This window comes from Cynara cardunculus (assembly GCF_001531365.2).
Source record: "Cynara cardunculus var. scolymus isolate 2C chromosome LG 1, CcrdV1, whole genome shotgun sequence".
NCBI lineage: Eukaryota > Viridiplantae > Streptophyta > Magnoliopsida > Asterales > Asteraceae > Cynara > Cynara cardunculus.
Window position 1 is genome coordinate 9,119,036 of NC_037528.1, and position 15,433 is coordinate 9,134,468.

The window sequence follows — 15,433 nt, forward strand, 5'->3', positions numbered from 1 at the left end:
TCAAATTTCTTGGATTATTTTAATATTTTTAAAATAATGTACTTACAAGATTGTAAAGAAAATAAAATAAAAGAATTAATATGTGCAACTCACTGAGTCATGGTTATTTACAAAAAAAATCATCTTTACATATATTTTTTAATAAATAAATCATCGAACTTTTAAAAATTGATTATTTCGATCATTTCAACCGAAAAATACTGCATATCATGGCTTGCTTACCTTACAGGTCAAATAAGTGGAAAAACGATTTTTAAATTACGTTTTTCCCGATTTTTAATATATTCAAATAGTTATTAAATAAATCTTTTTATAATATGTAAAAATATGATATTATTATATTGAATTTACATGTAGTTTGATAATATAAAAAAGGTTGTTTTTTAATAAATAATTATTAAAAGATAACTTTTTGACTGCCGAATTTGGAGTATCTTACTTTCACTACGTTTTTAAGTATCATTTTAATATATATATATATATATATATATATCTTAAAATAATTATTAAAAAAATTTAACGTCTTTTAAGAAAAAATATTTAAAAAAAATAAAACATATAATATTTTTTATAGAAATTATGATAAAAATAATATTTTTTAGTAATAATTTTTTAGAGAATAACAAATAATATTTGTAATAGTATTATATTTATAATTAAATAAAATAAGTAAAAAAAATTAGTATAAAAAAAAAAGATAACAAAAAAACAAAATCACAAAAAAATAATTATATTAAAGAATAGGGGTGCCATAAATAAAAAAGTAAAGATGCCATTAACCTTTCCCCACCCAAAATGGTGGGTCTGTCTTTGAGCACGTACAATTGTCAGCAAAGAAACTCAGGAGGGGGTGGGCCTTTTTTATTTTATAATACTCATATAATATCTATTTTCTGAACTTCATTAAACATTTTAAATGGTAGAAAGACTACATTACACCTCATATTTAACTAGAATCAACCTAAGAATTTACCATTTACTAGTGTGACAGACCAAAGATAGTAGATTTTGCATATATCATGGAAGATTATAGTCTAGTTCTATCAAAAATGATATATGTTCATGCATTGTTGGTGGGTGGTGGGTGCATGTTTTATTCATCAAGGCTGTACGACTCGTTAAATTGGGAAATTATCTCTTGTACAATTATTTCACAAAAAGCTAGGCATCTAAATCTAAATCTAAATCAACCCGACCTACATAATGAACTTAGAAAGGTCAGGCTTTCAAGAACCGAACATAGGCACACTATAATCCTTTGTGCCTAATACTTCCCAATTTTTCATTCTTGTACCAGCCAAGGACCGATCCCCATCAAAAGGGACCCAAATTCCAACCATTTTACTTGTATGAAACCTCATATCCACAACATTCATTCCCAAGGATTCGATTAAAATACAATACATTATTCATTCTATATATCCTAAATACGAAGCATTTCACTTTTAGAGTTGGATTCTACAGAGAATGGAAGTTATGGTTTGAAAGGTAAGAAGGGAGCTTCACCCTTTGATCAATCTCATTGAAGATCAACACTAATACAATGCAAGATACACCGGATCCATTCCCGTGATAAGCGCAATTTATGGGATGGATGTGAGATTAAAAGTGATCAAAGGTCCAGATCCCTTCTTAAGCTTCTCATCTTTAACTCTTATTCTCACAGGACCTCCATTTTCACTTTCTAACTATGAGGCATCCAGATTACTAGATTATTCTAAGAAATTCTCAACCATTTAAACAAGGAAAACATTTTTATTTACTTCAAAACGTTATCATTCCTCTATTTTAACTCTCAGCAGCATCAACATCATCTTCATTCTTGTATGAAATATGTTTTTGAGAAATCATCAGTAAAGATGCTCCCTAAAACAAACACCATTTCCAAGGTTAGCCTACGTTTTCCATCAAAAGGGAAACAATGGATAATTAAGTGAATGTATACACACCAGGGTTCCAGCAACAATGGTGCCATTCAGGGGATGTGTGGTGCAGGCAGTAACACGTTCCGACAATGGTACAAATTTGTTTTGCTTACGCTGAGAACTGCCTTGGGCATTCTCCAACTCACTACATCAACAAAAAACATGCATAAGACTTCATCTTAAGCTAAACCAAACAAAACCAACGTGTCCAGTATATCCCAAAAGAGTAGAGTGGAGAATAACAGATATGCTAAAACCAAACGAACAATCCCACTATATTCCCCCGGCTAATGAAAAGCGTGAGAAATGGAGAAAAGCAGATAAGACTTCATCTTAAGCTGCGATGGAAAAAAAAAAATTAAAGGGCATGTGAAGTTCTTACTCATGGTCTACATGGCATGGGGAGCTGGTGTGTGGATAAAAATCCAATAGGTGAATCCCATTCTTTGAAGATGACCCAACTGCATAGATCTGCACATAGACCAATTTTTTAATTATTACCAAATTTAAGTCATATCAGTTGATTTTTTCTTGATTTCTTTCTTTTGATTTAAAATATGTTCCCTGGATCCAAAGAAGCACAATCTGGGGGGTCGTTCTTCAAAAAGTTGAGCAGATGCCATTGATGTCTTCTAAAGAATAATTTATACCAAGGTATAGTAATTTTCTCTAGCTGAATTGACATATAAAAAGAATAGAAAGAAAAGGGAGAGGTCAAGCCTGCTATCACTACAGGAAAAGTGGACATTTTCTAACGAACCATTTACGATGGACTATTGGTATTGGTTAAAGTAGTCATCTGTGGTAGAAGTGCACTGAAACAGAAAGTTATAAACTGAAAGCTATCAGTTAAGTTTCTAACTAGGGCCAAACAACCGATCTAGTTGGTTAACTAAATAAAAGAATGTAACGGCCAAGCTTCCATCGATTTAATTCACTATAGTTACGAACACATCTTTTCTGCTGATTTTATATTTAAATAAGAGAAAAGAAAAGTGGGGCCCAGGTTCAAACTGATGGCTATCTTTTGTGAAAGAAAGATGCGTTGGTTAGGGCTTCTTCTCCGATTGGAACTGTTTCCAAAGAGTTCATTTCCAATAGACTTCCATGGAGGTTGCCTAAAAACCAATAAAGATGCTTTTTAACAGGATTTGTCCCTCCTAAATGGCAATTGCTCTTGCAGCATACAAAATAACATGTAGGCAAAAAAGCAGCGAAGGAAAACAACATGACAGAACTAATTCGACCAGGGAGCTCTATATAATCTGAACTTTATGCTGAGAATTTAATAGTGTTGTCATGGAACTAAATGGTAACTCACGAGCTTTATTAAGAATTGAAAAAATATTAGACGAACTACTTAGGTATAGAAGCATTAATTGACAAAAAAGGAACAAAAATCAATTATAATGGAAATAAAGAATAAAGGTCCTACCGAGTCTTTAGGTAGCCATGATGGTTTTCTCGAGGAAAATATAGGGATCTCATCATCTGTTTCATCCCTGATTTCATAAACAAACATGGTGGTAAATAGTACAAAATATACTAGTCATATAGACATGTCCCTCGAATTATGAATTGTGGATTTTTTTTGTAACCACACCATGGGTGGTAATAAATTCAAAAAGGAAAGATAAAAGGAACGTATCCCGGGAAGAATTCAAAAGGAAAATAATAAAGAAGAGAGTTTCAGAGAGAGAGAAGAAAGAAAGACTCACAGCCAAGGAGGGGGAGGACAATGGATATGTGTCACTTGGAAATTATGCATATCCAGAACACCAGACCTGAAATTCATAAAGCAAGCAAAATATGTGAGAAGAGGTAAGGTGGTATCATATCATCCAAGAACATACAAAATTATAATATTAACAAAATTCCTCCTGTCATTGAATGACTGTCGTTGAATGTCACACAAATTAGTAAAAGGAATGTCAGTCCATAGTCCATTATGTCCCTTAAAAAGATATATTAATATTGTAAGAGCACGAGGGACTAAAAAACCTCTTCATGCTATCCAGTATGACATAGGGAATCTATAGGAGCCATATTTTCATATTTGGACATAGATATGAAATATGGCATCTATAATCACTCAAAAAATGAGCGCCTTGTATGGATCAGCAATGGTCAGATCATCTATATGATAAAATAGATGCAAGAGAGAAAGAGGGTATTCACAGGATTTGAAGATAACAAATGCACCAAATGAGGAGTTTGGTCTAATGCAGACACTTTCTGGTAACTAATACTAAATAGCCATAAAATATAGGCAGACAAATATGGAGATTAGAACTCTTACAAAACATAAGCCTTATAGCAGACTTTGAAACACTAAAGGAAAAAAAAGCGCTAATGAAGACATCAAAGATATCAAGATGACAAATGAATATATATTCTGACTTACCAACCATCATCAAGATGAAAGCCCAGTTGATATGGACAAGATGGATTAATGTCGATTGATTGTATTTCCTTTGGTAGAATATTTGACTGTGCCTGCAGCATACATAGGGGAGTCATCAGTCTTCAAATATGAAACTCAACATTGAGATATTCATGCGCCACATGTTTGAAATGAACAATGATCTAGCATAATACCTTTATTTAGCATTATCATGCATGAGTCTCATTGCTATAAAGAACGGTAAATCTAGGTTGGATTCTATGTTTAGTGATCTATGCTTCAAACATTTTACATATCTCGACCCTCACCTTTGTAAAATCTAAACATCTTAAGTAGATCAATATTCCAATTTAATATTATAAGATTCATGTAACAAGTAGGCCATTTAAAGCTAGAGATGTGTCACTCAAACCAGTTTCGATCATAATTGTGCAGTATCAATGTGAACATCCATAATAACATTAAATTTAGAAATTGCTATAAAAAAATCTCTAAGGTGTTATCTTAACAATAATAATTATCGATCAAGTTTTTAAATTTGCAAAGTATTCAAATAATTGATGGTGGGAGTGACACTTTTAGAACTTAATAATAAAAACTAGCATTATCTGATGAAAAGCTGGTGCCCGGTCAAAACATCATATGACATGAAACTAAAGAATATAAAGCTTAATTAATTTATGCTGACTGAAAAGAAACCAAAAGAAAACATGGTATTGCAATAACTATCTTGCCTTTAGAAGCTCGATCTTATTCAGCATGGATGCCAACTTTACTGATGTTACCGGAGAAGAGTGTACCTGTTAGGTAAAGATAGTTTATTATTGACCAAAACACATAAAAGTTCGCTATCCACGTTTGTATGATATGGTCAAAATTATCATGTTAACCTCTTAATGAGAACTTGTCCAGTATCAAGGAGTTCATATGACAACAAAAGTGGCAGTCCCAGTCAAGTCAACTGAGTCCTTATGGTGCTACACCATACGAATTAACCTTGAGGTTGGGGTTCGAGCTTCATAACAGGCGGTAGCATGCATTGTGTGTTATGTCGAGAGCTCGAGGCAATGAAGGAAAAGGAAGGGAGGGAGGGATAGAGATAAAGAAAAAAAACCTTATTGTGACTTTGAAAAGCAGCTGATGATCTTCCACCACGTAGATCCCATATATATATAAAGCCACTCTTACTAGCACCATACACACACTGATAAATAAATGTGAGGTAAGTCTTGATCGATCAATTGTCAAAAATAAATTTTTCACAAATTTCAACACGCACTACATAAGGTTCCAATAAACAAAATCAGGAACATGCGTATACCCTTAATATACATAAATTGTTGTCATGTATATTATAATATGTTAAAATTATTTACTTGATCTCCATTTAGTTGGATGCTGGTAAGGCTGCTATTTGCATTAGTTGCAAGCCCAGTTTGTGGAAGGTGGCTCGCTCTTCTGTCCCAGATGCTTATGGCTCCACACGCATCGGAAGCAAGTACCCTACTGAATAAATCATGACACATGCGATTACACGACCAATTCTATGCTGAAAACCCAGCTGTAGAACGCTTGGAATCAAAATAATAAAAATGAGAATCTCCACTACTTTTGCTACACGAATCATTCTGTGGCTCATAGCCTTATAAGGAAGTTACTATTATAAGATCTATACAAGGTCTCAGAAAGGTAACTTGTTGAAATATACCCAACCAACACTACCTCATTAGGCTGAGGATGTGACTCAGACATGATTTGCAATCTTCTAATGGCGAGTATAACCACATCAACAAAGCATGCAGCATCTACTAAGATTTTAGTTATTAATCAATATTAAGCTTTTCTTTTACGAACCTTGAGTTATCATCAAGGAAGGCTATATCAGATAAACCTTTGCGCGCACTACCACCATGAACAGTGACAGTAGGCCTCTTTCTTAAAATCTGCAGATTGATAAACAGGAAAAATTGAAGTTATCAGGGTTCACTTAGAAAATTAATATTGGAAAAGGATTTCTATTAAAATATGTGCGCTCATACTCATCACCACAGGAACTGCGATAATATGCATAAGAAGATTGCCCAATGAAGATGAGAAAAATCTTATCATTCAAATACAACTACTAATCACCTAAACATGGTATTTAACATCTGCTTCCTGACATAACCTAGGGAAAGATTGCCCCAACAAAATACAGAAAGTGTAATCATTCAAATTTATTTATTATTACTAATCACCCATACATGTCCTCAAATTATTTTCACCTTCAATATAGCGGCTATACAAAAAAAGGAAAAAAATTATGAAAATGATAAACATAGCCTTCAACTTCAAAAGTATTATCTTATTTTCAAGTAAATATTTTAGTGCCACTTCACTTTTACAAACGAAAAAATGCATGGAAAGCCAACAACAACAATACATAACTCGTTAAAACTGGTTCTTGTTTATTTCAAGCAAAACGAGGTATTGGCTTTTTATGCAATTATTTCTTATTATTTCTAGCATTGAAAATGACTCCAGAATCTTGTAGTTCAGGTATCAAATCATTGTAAATCATGCAATCAAATATTATAAAAAGACTGATTTTATCAAACCATGGAAAATTTATTGTAGCCACAATGCCAAATCAAATTCAACTAGAAAAAGACTAGGAAAAAGTGAAGGGTTTGAAGAAAAATAGAAAGAACCGATAAAGTGGAAAAAGAGGGTATTTTTGGAAAAAGATTGGCTTAATGGCTAAAGGCAAGACGAGTTGGCTTAATAAATTAAACCATGGGTTTAGCGTTAAGTTATAATCAAACACCTTATATAACTGAATAAATTAAGCCATAAGCCCCTTAAGCTTGTTAAGTCAAAATCAAACGCTCCCGTGTTAGTAAAACTTAATGACTGCATCACAATATTGAAGCATCATAATGTACCTGTGACTGTAGTATATTCAATGTACAAAATCAATTATATGTAAATACCACATGCCCTATAATGGTCCCCTAGAGGTTGACAAGCATATGAAAACTGAAACGAAAAACATACCTCGGTCGGTTCTGAAGAAATATACCCAATGTCAAAGATGCGAACTTCATCATTGCAAAGAGATGAACATGCAACCTAAAAGGTATACAAGTTGTTTGTTAAGCGTTAGCCCAAACTACTGCAGCGGTATAGAATATAATGGCAATACCAAAAAAGTGCATTTGCTAATAGAGTAAGAAAAGTAACATTTTTGAAGGTCGCATACACTGGCATTATGAATAGGATGACAATAAACAGTTTAACATGAATATATCCACAAAACAGCTTGTCAATGGCACTGAGATTATTAATACCAAAGCTGAAAGAAGTCATGAAGCAATGACAGTTATATCAGCAACCAGAAGAATCAGGAACAGAAACGGTTTCAGAAATCAACAGTTGTAGGTGTGGTGATGTAGTAGCTAAAATTTCAAATCAGAAACAAACAACAGTGGCAGGTGGCGTAAGCAAAAGGGCGGAATTGGTCCAATTGGATATGGGTCAGGCAATGGCGAAGAAGGCTAGATCTCGTTCAGGCACAGGTAGTAGTTACATCTGCTGGTGGTGGCATGGTCAGGTGATGACGATGGCTAGAGTTTTGTTCAATGGCGGGGATTCCGTCACTGGAGGCAGCTAGGGTTTTGACACCGCCGGCTAGGATTTTCTCACCAAAAAAGTAGGGGGATCTGAAACCTTATTATGATATGTGGAAACCCCTTATTCTCTCTTTAACAGACCCCAAGAGAGTTGGTCTATGACTAACAGATGTGGGACTCCAACAAAGGTTATCATTGGCAAGGTTTTAAAAGGCCGAATCGGGCCTCGAGGCATTTTCCGTCAACGAGGCGAGGCGTAAGCCTCGATATGATCCAAGGCGTAAGCACGAGGCAGAAATATAGATACACCAAAATACGTACATATACTACACAGATATATATATACACACACATTTGTATATATATTTTTTATGTATAGTATTAAATTACTAAGAGGCGTTGGTTCAATGGTTCTTGACATAAGAAAGAGTGAAACTGTGAGACTGGCTGAGAGGGTTTGGAAAAATTGGTTGCTTGGAGGAAGAGGAAGGGTCCAACCACACTTTTTGATTGAGAGGAGAAAGTACCAGCTTTTTGGGCTTTAAAATATTAAAAATACGCATTGGGGCCATTGTGCTTTGACTTTTAGTTTTTAAAAATACAAAAAGACTGGTACTATAAGGAGAAGTACTACTGATGCCAATAATAAAAAAGTCAAAAAAGAACATTACCAAAGTAGATCATCTGAGGCATGCGCCTTGACATCGCCTCACGCCTCACTGAACAAAGGCGTAAGCCTCGTCCAGGGTCCAAGAGGCGTTGCCTCAGGTGCGGTTTTGGGCCGCCTCACCTCGAGCGTAAGCCTCAAACGATTTTTAAAACCATGATCATTGGAAGTCTTTAACAGCATAAAACATATGATGAAGGAAGCTTCTTTGAAAATTAGAAAATTTTCAATCATCCATATATAATGAATATCTAATGAACTTATAAGTTGACAATATGACCTCAATGGATCATCAGAAACAAATTCGCTAGGTTGGTTATAATAGATTGACCAGTTCCTAAGTTCCAAGTGCATATAAGTATGAAATTGGAACGCACGAACTGAGCGTAATCAAATATATTAGTTACAACAAATGTCACTATTTGGTATATATGTTGCTTTCAATATTATAATAGAGTATAAAACTTACACATTTGCAGAGAGAAGGAAAAAATTGACAATAAGAAGAAAAGGCCATAACACACCTCATCCTGGTTAGTTGGATTCCAGCGGACAACATCTATACAATTAGATAAAGAAATGTGCAGCAAGTGTTTGCCCTCATCTTCCTGTGGGCCTATAACCAAAAAAGGATGCAAAAGGGAATATAAAAAACCAAACCGACAAACCCAGTCTTAAATTCATGGTTGAAAGTTGAAAAATACACTATTAAAGCAGACAACATTATATTGTTGTAGCACTGATATATCTTATATCTAAAAAGTAATATCAGGTACGGTAAGTTTTTATAAGATGCTACACTAATTTAATATTTTTATTCAAATTTCCAATATGATATGCTGAGATGATGACATGAGTAGAAACGTTTTACTTGATCAATAATAGCTACAAATGCTTCTTTTATGTTTTAGAGGAAGAAAACACAAGAAAGTTGATTCTCCGCATAATTCTTTATATGAGGTGAAACAAAATAATGTTAATTTGTGGTTTTAACAAGGGACGGACCTACGGTGGTGCCACCGTATGTATTTTGAAACTACATTGAGAACAAGTTTTCTTTGGTAGAATTGGTTTGCAAGGCTTTTCTTCTACACAGACCCAAGTTCGAGTCCTATTAGTGTCATTTTCTTAGTCAAATGGTGCCATTGTTTGAAAAAAAATCCCTACTTTTGTTTCGTATAGTCAAATGGTGCCACCGTTTGCAAATTTTTCCCTATATTTGTTTCTTATAGTTAAATGGTGCCACTGTTTGAAAAAAAAAAAAACTGGGTCTGTCCCTGGTTTAGCCTCCTTAAGTTACAAGAGTGTGACAGCCTACTAACTACTAACACATTAACACATATTAAGAATGTTTCTAACCAGCCTACAAGCAGATTTAGCAGCAGACTCACATTCAATCACCATAACTATCTTTTAGCTTGTTTTCGTTAATATATTCAAATATGCAATATATCTGTCAGTTCTTTTTTCCTTATACTTACATTAGTTAACAAAAAAAAAGGAGCAATTTGTTGAGATGATGCTGGTCATTGTTAGTTTGTTACTTGTTACCTCATGCAGCTCAAATATGTTCACTTACGTTTGAACTTCCCTCTAATTGTAGGCAGCGGAACTTAAGAGCATGCAGATGATATATACTTAAACAAGGAAAACCACCTTTATTTCAATTTAAGCATATATGAAGAAAGAAAAAGGTAGAAAACAATTCATGTGGTGAAATTACTATGCTGTTAATATCGCGATATATCGTCGATATATCGGATATCGCTCCTAGAAAAAATATCGGAACTCAAATATCGGTCAAAATATCGGGAACGATATTATCGGCGATATTTTCCGATATTTAGCGATTTTTAGCGATATTTTGAGGCGATATTTTCCGATTTTTAGCGATATTAGAGAGGCGCTACAAATCTCTTAAAGATAGCAAGTCTTCAAATCCTATTTTCTTGAGAGATGTTGAAGAAAATGATGATTGGGTGGTTCCAACCGACGTTGAGCTCCAAGAGTTTGTGGATGCAAGAGATGGCCTCCTTTGGTCGGATGTACGAGAAGGAATGGAAGGTAATGAAGAAGTTGGACCAAGTACAAGAAGTAAAAGGGAGCGCTATAGAGATGATGATGATCATCATCATGTTGGAGATGAAGGGGAAGAAGAGGAAGATTGGGAAGCTAACCTAAACGAAGAAGTGAATGTATTGGATGATGTTGACTCAGATGCCGAACCTATTGCTTGCGATTAGCTTGTTTTTGAACACTTTAGATGATGTGATGTTTTAATTTTGAAACTATATTTCTAAACTCTAATTAATGCATATTATATATATAATTCTAAAAAATATTATGTTAACCGCTATTTCCGATATATCACCGATATAACCGATATATCGAATATCAGTCCTGACCGATATTTCGTATTCTGACCGATATAACAGCATAGGGTGAAAACCAATTGATATAAGTTCATTAGAGTCAACAGTCAATTAGTAAGAACTCTAAAGACGTATTTTTGCACGTTTCATGTGATTCACAGAAATGTCACTGTTCTACCAAAATATTAATTGATTTTCCAATTAAAATCATTGGAGTAAAACATTGCTGACAAAAATCATAGACCAAAACTTACGTAATACAGATTCATTACTCTGACAGTATAGAGATTCAAAGTCATGCACTGTTAAGCACCCTGTTCTTGTCCCTGATGCCAAATAGATTCCCTAACAAAAAGATAATTACTTAAATAGTTAGGTGTATGCTACTCCTAGCCTAAATTAGGGAAAGAGGCTAAAAGTGAGACCTGAAATAGTCTTCACATTTCTAGCTATGGATGAATGATGATAAACATACAGTCATACACATGATCATGAATTAACTGCTACATTATGAGATGCGTGAGTAAAACATATGATAAGAATTACAATCAAAACATCCGGTGTGGTGATGATAAACCAAACCATACTAACTCAGGGTGGGGTCTGAGAGTGGGATTTAAGCAGACCTGACTCTCCTCCAAAGAGTTGAAGAGTTGTTTCCATGAGGACCCAGTCTGATGAAGAAAACATAAAATCACATGCTATATTTTTCCATGCAATGAAGCAAGTTTACCTTTGTGTCAAATTCCAAAGCAGAGACGCCCATCCTGGATAATGATATTTAGATAAATAGATAATGTTAAGGTTCTTTTAAATCGGAAAAATATATAAGTGAAAAGGAATAGAAGATTATTGTTCTAGTTAGGCAATTGAAAATTAAAGAAACAAAGCAAGTTCATTTATGAATTTAGGAGATCACAGTAGCAGCCTCGGCAATATGATTGTGGTTAGTGGATACTCCCTCCAACCTGTAAATATGAGAATAGGTATATGGATTTCACTACATGCTTAACATCAACTTAGCATTTGTCATCAAATAAATTGCATCACATACAAAGGCGTGGGGCTGCGTGCATGGCTTTTCTTACAATATGTATATATAATTATATCTTAAGCAAAGGCAGCAACTTAATATAAAAAATTAGAGCTATAACACTGACAGTCTATTGCTGGAGGTGTCTGATGAGTACCCAATGGTGGTCACATTGATCTGCAAAACATCGCTATTATCTATAAGCAATTCCCTTTGTAATTTCTACTCTCTCAGTCCCAGACTAACTCATTAAAATCCTTGGTGGATTAAGCTTGTTTAATTTGGGACGAGGAGTACTTTTTCCTTTACAGAAAGTAGTAAAATATAAAGAATGCCAACCAAGGAAAATGAAAAGGAATAGACGCTTGTGATATGCGTTTTACAAGGTAGTCCATCGATATGATACGTGTGACGGAATGCCCCAATCTCCCAAAGTAAACAAATCTAGGGTTAGTAATTTAGTAAAATAAAAGCATGTTGATAAACCACCCAACCAAAAACCGACCGTTCTTACCTCGGAATACGATTGCATTAGCAGCGGTGAGACGTCGTGATGGTAATTGCGTACAGATTTTCCGGTCAATTCAATTCGACTCCTTTTCCACTGCGACCTTCATCCGGATGATTGTAAAGAAGATAGCAATTAGCCAAATTTTTAGACTGCCACCAATTAAAGGAGCTTACCTTGTGATCGGCGAAGGGTTTTCACCAATTTGAGCCACCGAAACTGCGTACTTTTCCATGGCGGATTATGGGGTTCTGGCCGGAGTCGCCGAAGCCGGTAGTTCCCGCCCTTCTGTGGAAAGACAAATTTTACTGAAAGAATTGCCGCTCAATAATATTAGATAGAAGGAGCATCAACAATTTCTTGAAATTAAATGTAACTTTATTTTATTTTTATTTTAAAAATTAATGAAAATGCCTTTAAAGATTTTTCAATGGATTTTGTGAAAAAAAGTGGAGATTTTACGCAAATTTTCTATATAATATATATTTTTCTAAATTGAAAAGGTAACAAAAACTTTAAATTTAGATATTTAAAATTTAACGAATAATATTTTATATACTTTAAAATAAAAACTATTAAAAATAAATGTATTACTTTTAAAATTTTAAATTTTCATTTTACATTTTTGGAAGATGATGTAATAACATCTCCATCCAAAATGTACAAAATAAACAATCAAAATCTCCAAAAATAATTACTTTTATTTCCGACATTTACTTTATTTTAAGATTATATAATTAAATACATCATTAAGATATTCGATACAATTTATAAAATATCATTTTTTTTCTATCCTAAATATTAAATTCAAACAATTTCATCCGTGTAATTAATAAAAAGTCATTTCTCTTTTATAAATATTATTTTTAGAATAATCTCTAAATTTAGAGAATTCTATTTTCTCTCCCATGTTTTCTCCATTTTTGAGAAAGTTTTGGAGAATATATTGTAACAAAAGCCTCAAAATCTTCATTTTACAAATCTATTGGAGATGTTTTAAATGGTCGTTTACTAAACACTTACTTGGTAAGTGCTTGCCGGATAAATTTCCTCAAATGATAAACATGAGAAGGGTCAAAAATCTTACTGGATAAGAGCGATGAGAATGATGGAGAGTCTTACCCGGTAAGTGAGGATGACGTTTTTTACCAAGATAAGCGCTTACCCATTAAAATTTTGCATTTGATTTGTTGTAATATACTAAAATCTTACGCATCAAAATAAATCATAGTGTTGACTTCTATCAGTAAGCGCTTACGGATAACCAATTGGGTAAACGGCCCCTAAGAATGTGTAAGGGATGTTCTAAAAGACTAAAATCTATTTGCATTTTATTCATTATCAATGTATAAGTGATTACGGTACTTTATTTTTAAATCTAATTAATTTCGAATATAGAATTTAGAGCAAAATGCACAAAATAGCAATATACTTTCATAAATTTCTTTATTATAGCATTGTATTTTCAGTTTTTCTTATTACAGCAATGTATTTTCAAACTATTTTTTATTAGGACATTGTACTTTGAAAAATTTACCCATTATAGCATTGGGTAACTTTTTGATTTAAACTTACTCATTATACTAGGTTTTCATGTCACCTCATTGTCCACGTAGGCTGTCCACATGTACTATAGTGGTGTGACTTTCTTACTACATTATTGTACTTTTAAAATTATTTTATTATAGCATTTACTAGTTCTTATTAAACACTGTATTTTTAATTTTAATATTTAGATATTTTACATGTTATTTAATAAATGTATTAAATGGATTAAAAAATTCTAAATTATTCATTAATATACCCATATCAATAAAACTAGTAAAACACAACTTATCTCGCTAACATTTTTAAAAAAATATGTGTTTTTTGAAAAAATAAAAATAAAAATTWTTCCTTTTTTTACCAAAAAATATTATCTTTTAAATAATATATTATATTTGTTCAAAAACTTTTTACTTGACGTATAAATATATTAAATTAATTAGATTTTTTTGAATTATTTATTAATATAACAATATTAAAAAATTGTAGATAACAATTTATTTCGTTAATATTTTAAAGAGAACTTTAAAATATATGTGTTTATTTGAACAACATAAAATATGAAAAATTACTTTTTTAACAAACAAAATATATCTCGAAAATAATGTTTCATATTTACTTAATAAATATTTTACTCTTATAATATTTAATTTGAATGCAACTTAATAAGAAAAAGTAAAAAAATTTAAATGTTTGTTTTAGATCATAGCAATGAAAATTGAATGTCTTTCACAAATGAAAGTTTTCTTAATCAACGTCCAATAAAGCTTCAACAACTAAACAATCACCGTCTACCAAGGCTTTTTCTTTGGTATATTCTTTTTAATGGATTGACCATCCGATGTCAACAAATATATTGTCAATCAAATCCTCCCTAAATGTTGATGGTGTTCGCTCCAGATATGTTACCAATGGAGAGTCCACTATGAACAATTGAGACATAACAGGATCCAACAAACAATTCAAAGTCAACTGTTTCGTAAGTTTTCATGTTTTTTAATGTATTGTTTGTAATTTTTTAAACAAATTTTTATTGATTTTTATGTTGTACAATGATATGTAAATGATGTTCTTGAACGATCATGAGTTTCAATACTAATAACGTATTTATTGTTTTTTGTATTATTAAAAAATGTTACAGTTTCAAACGATTAATTATGAATGTTGTTTTTCATGCTTGATAAATATTTTGTATGATTATGTCTCGTTTCATTTATGTTAAACCTTGTCAATGGTGTTCATGTATGCTTAGTAAATTATGTAATAAGTGTTATTCTTTTTAATTCTTCCAGACGTAATGAGCACCTTATTATGATTTCCATCATGTTCATCTTTAATGTTTTACGGAATAGCTATTCATTAGGTGTG

At 32.7% G+C, this 15,433-nt stretch overlaps 1 protein-coding gene across 2 annotated transcripts; it reads right to left on the reverse strand.

The window, feature by feature from the left end:
• Positions 1-1,396: 1,396 nt before the first annotated feature.
• Positions 1,397-12,788, reverse strand: LOC112523824. Of its 2 annotated transcripts, none has more exons than XM_025133503.1 (18): positions 12,697-12,788; positions 12,527-12,623; positions 12,352-12,438; positions 12,170-12,189; positions 11,713-11,746; positions 11,234-11,324; positions 9,132-9,223; positions 7,366-7,440; positions 6,184-6,272; positions 5,706-5,832; positions 5,444-5,533; positions 5,064-5,129; positions 4,330-4,421; positions 3,644-3,709; positions 3,361-3,427; positions 2,308-2,396; positions 1,950-2,070; positions 1,397-1,866 (listed from the first exon to the last, which is right to left on the reverse strand). In XM_025133503.1, exons 1-18 carry the CDS (start codon positions 12,753-12,755, stop codon positions 1,789-1,791), a joined length of 1,440 nt encoding a protein of 479 aa, XP_024989271.1. In that variant the 5' UTR covers positions 12,756-12,788; the 3' UTR covers positions 1,397-1,788. The 2 variants fall into 2 exon arrangements, with proteins under 2 accessions (XP_024989271.1, XP_024989267.1); XM_025133499.1 differs by having other exon boundaries at positions 12,140-12,189.
• Between the last annotated feature and the right edge of the window lie 2,645 nt (positions 12,789-15,433).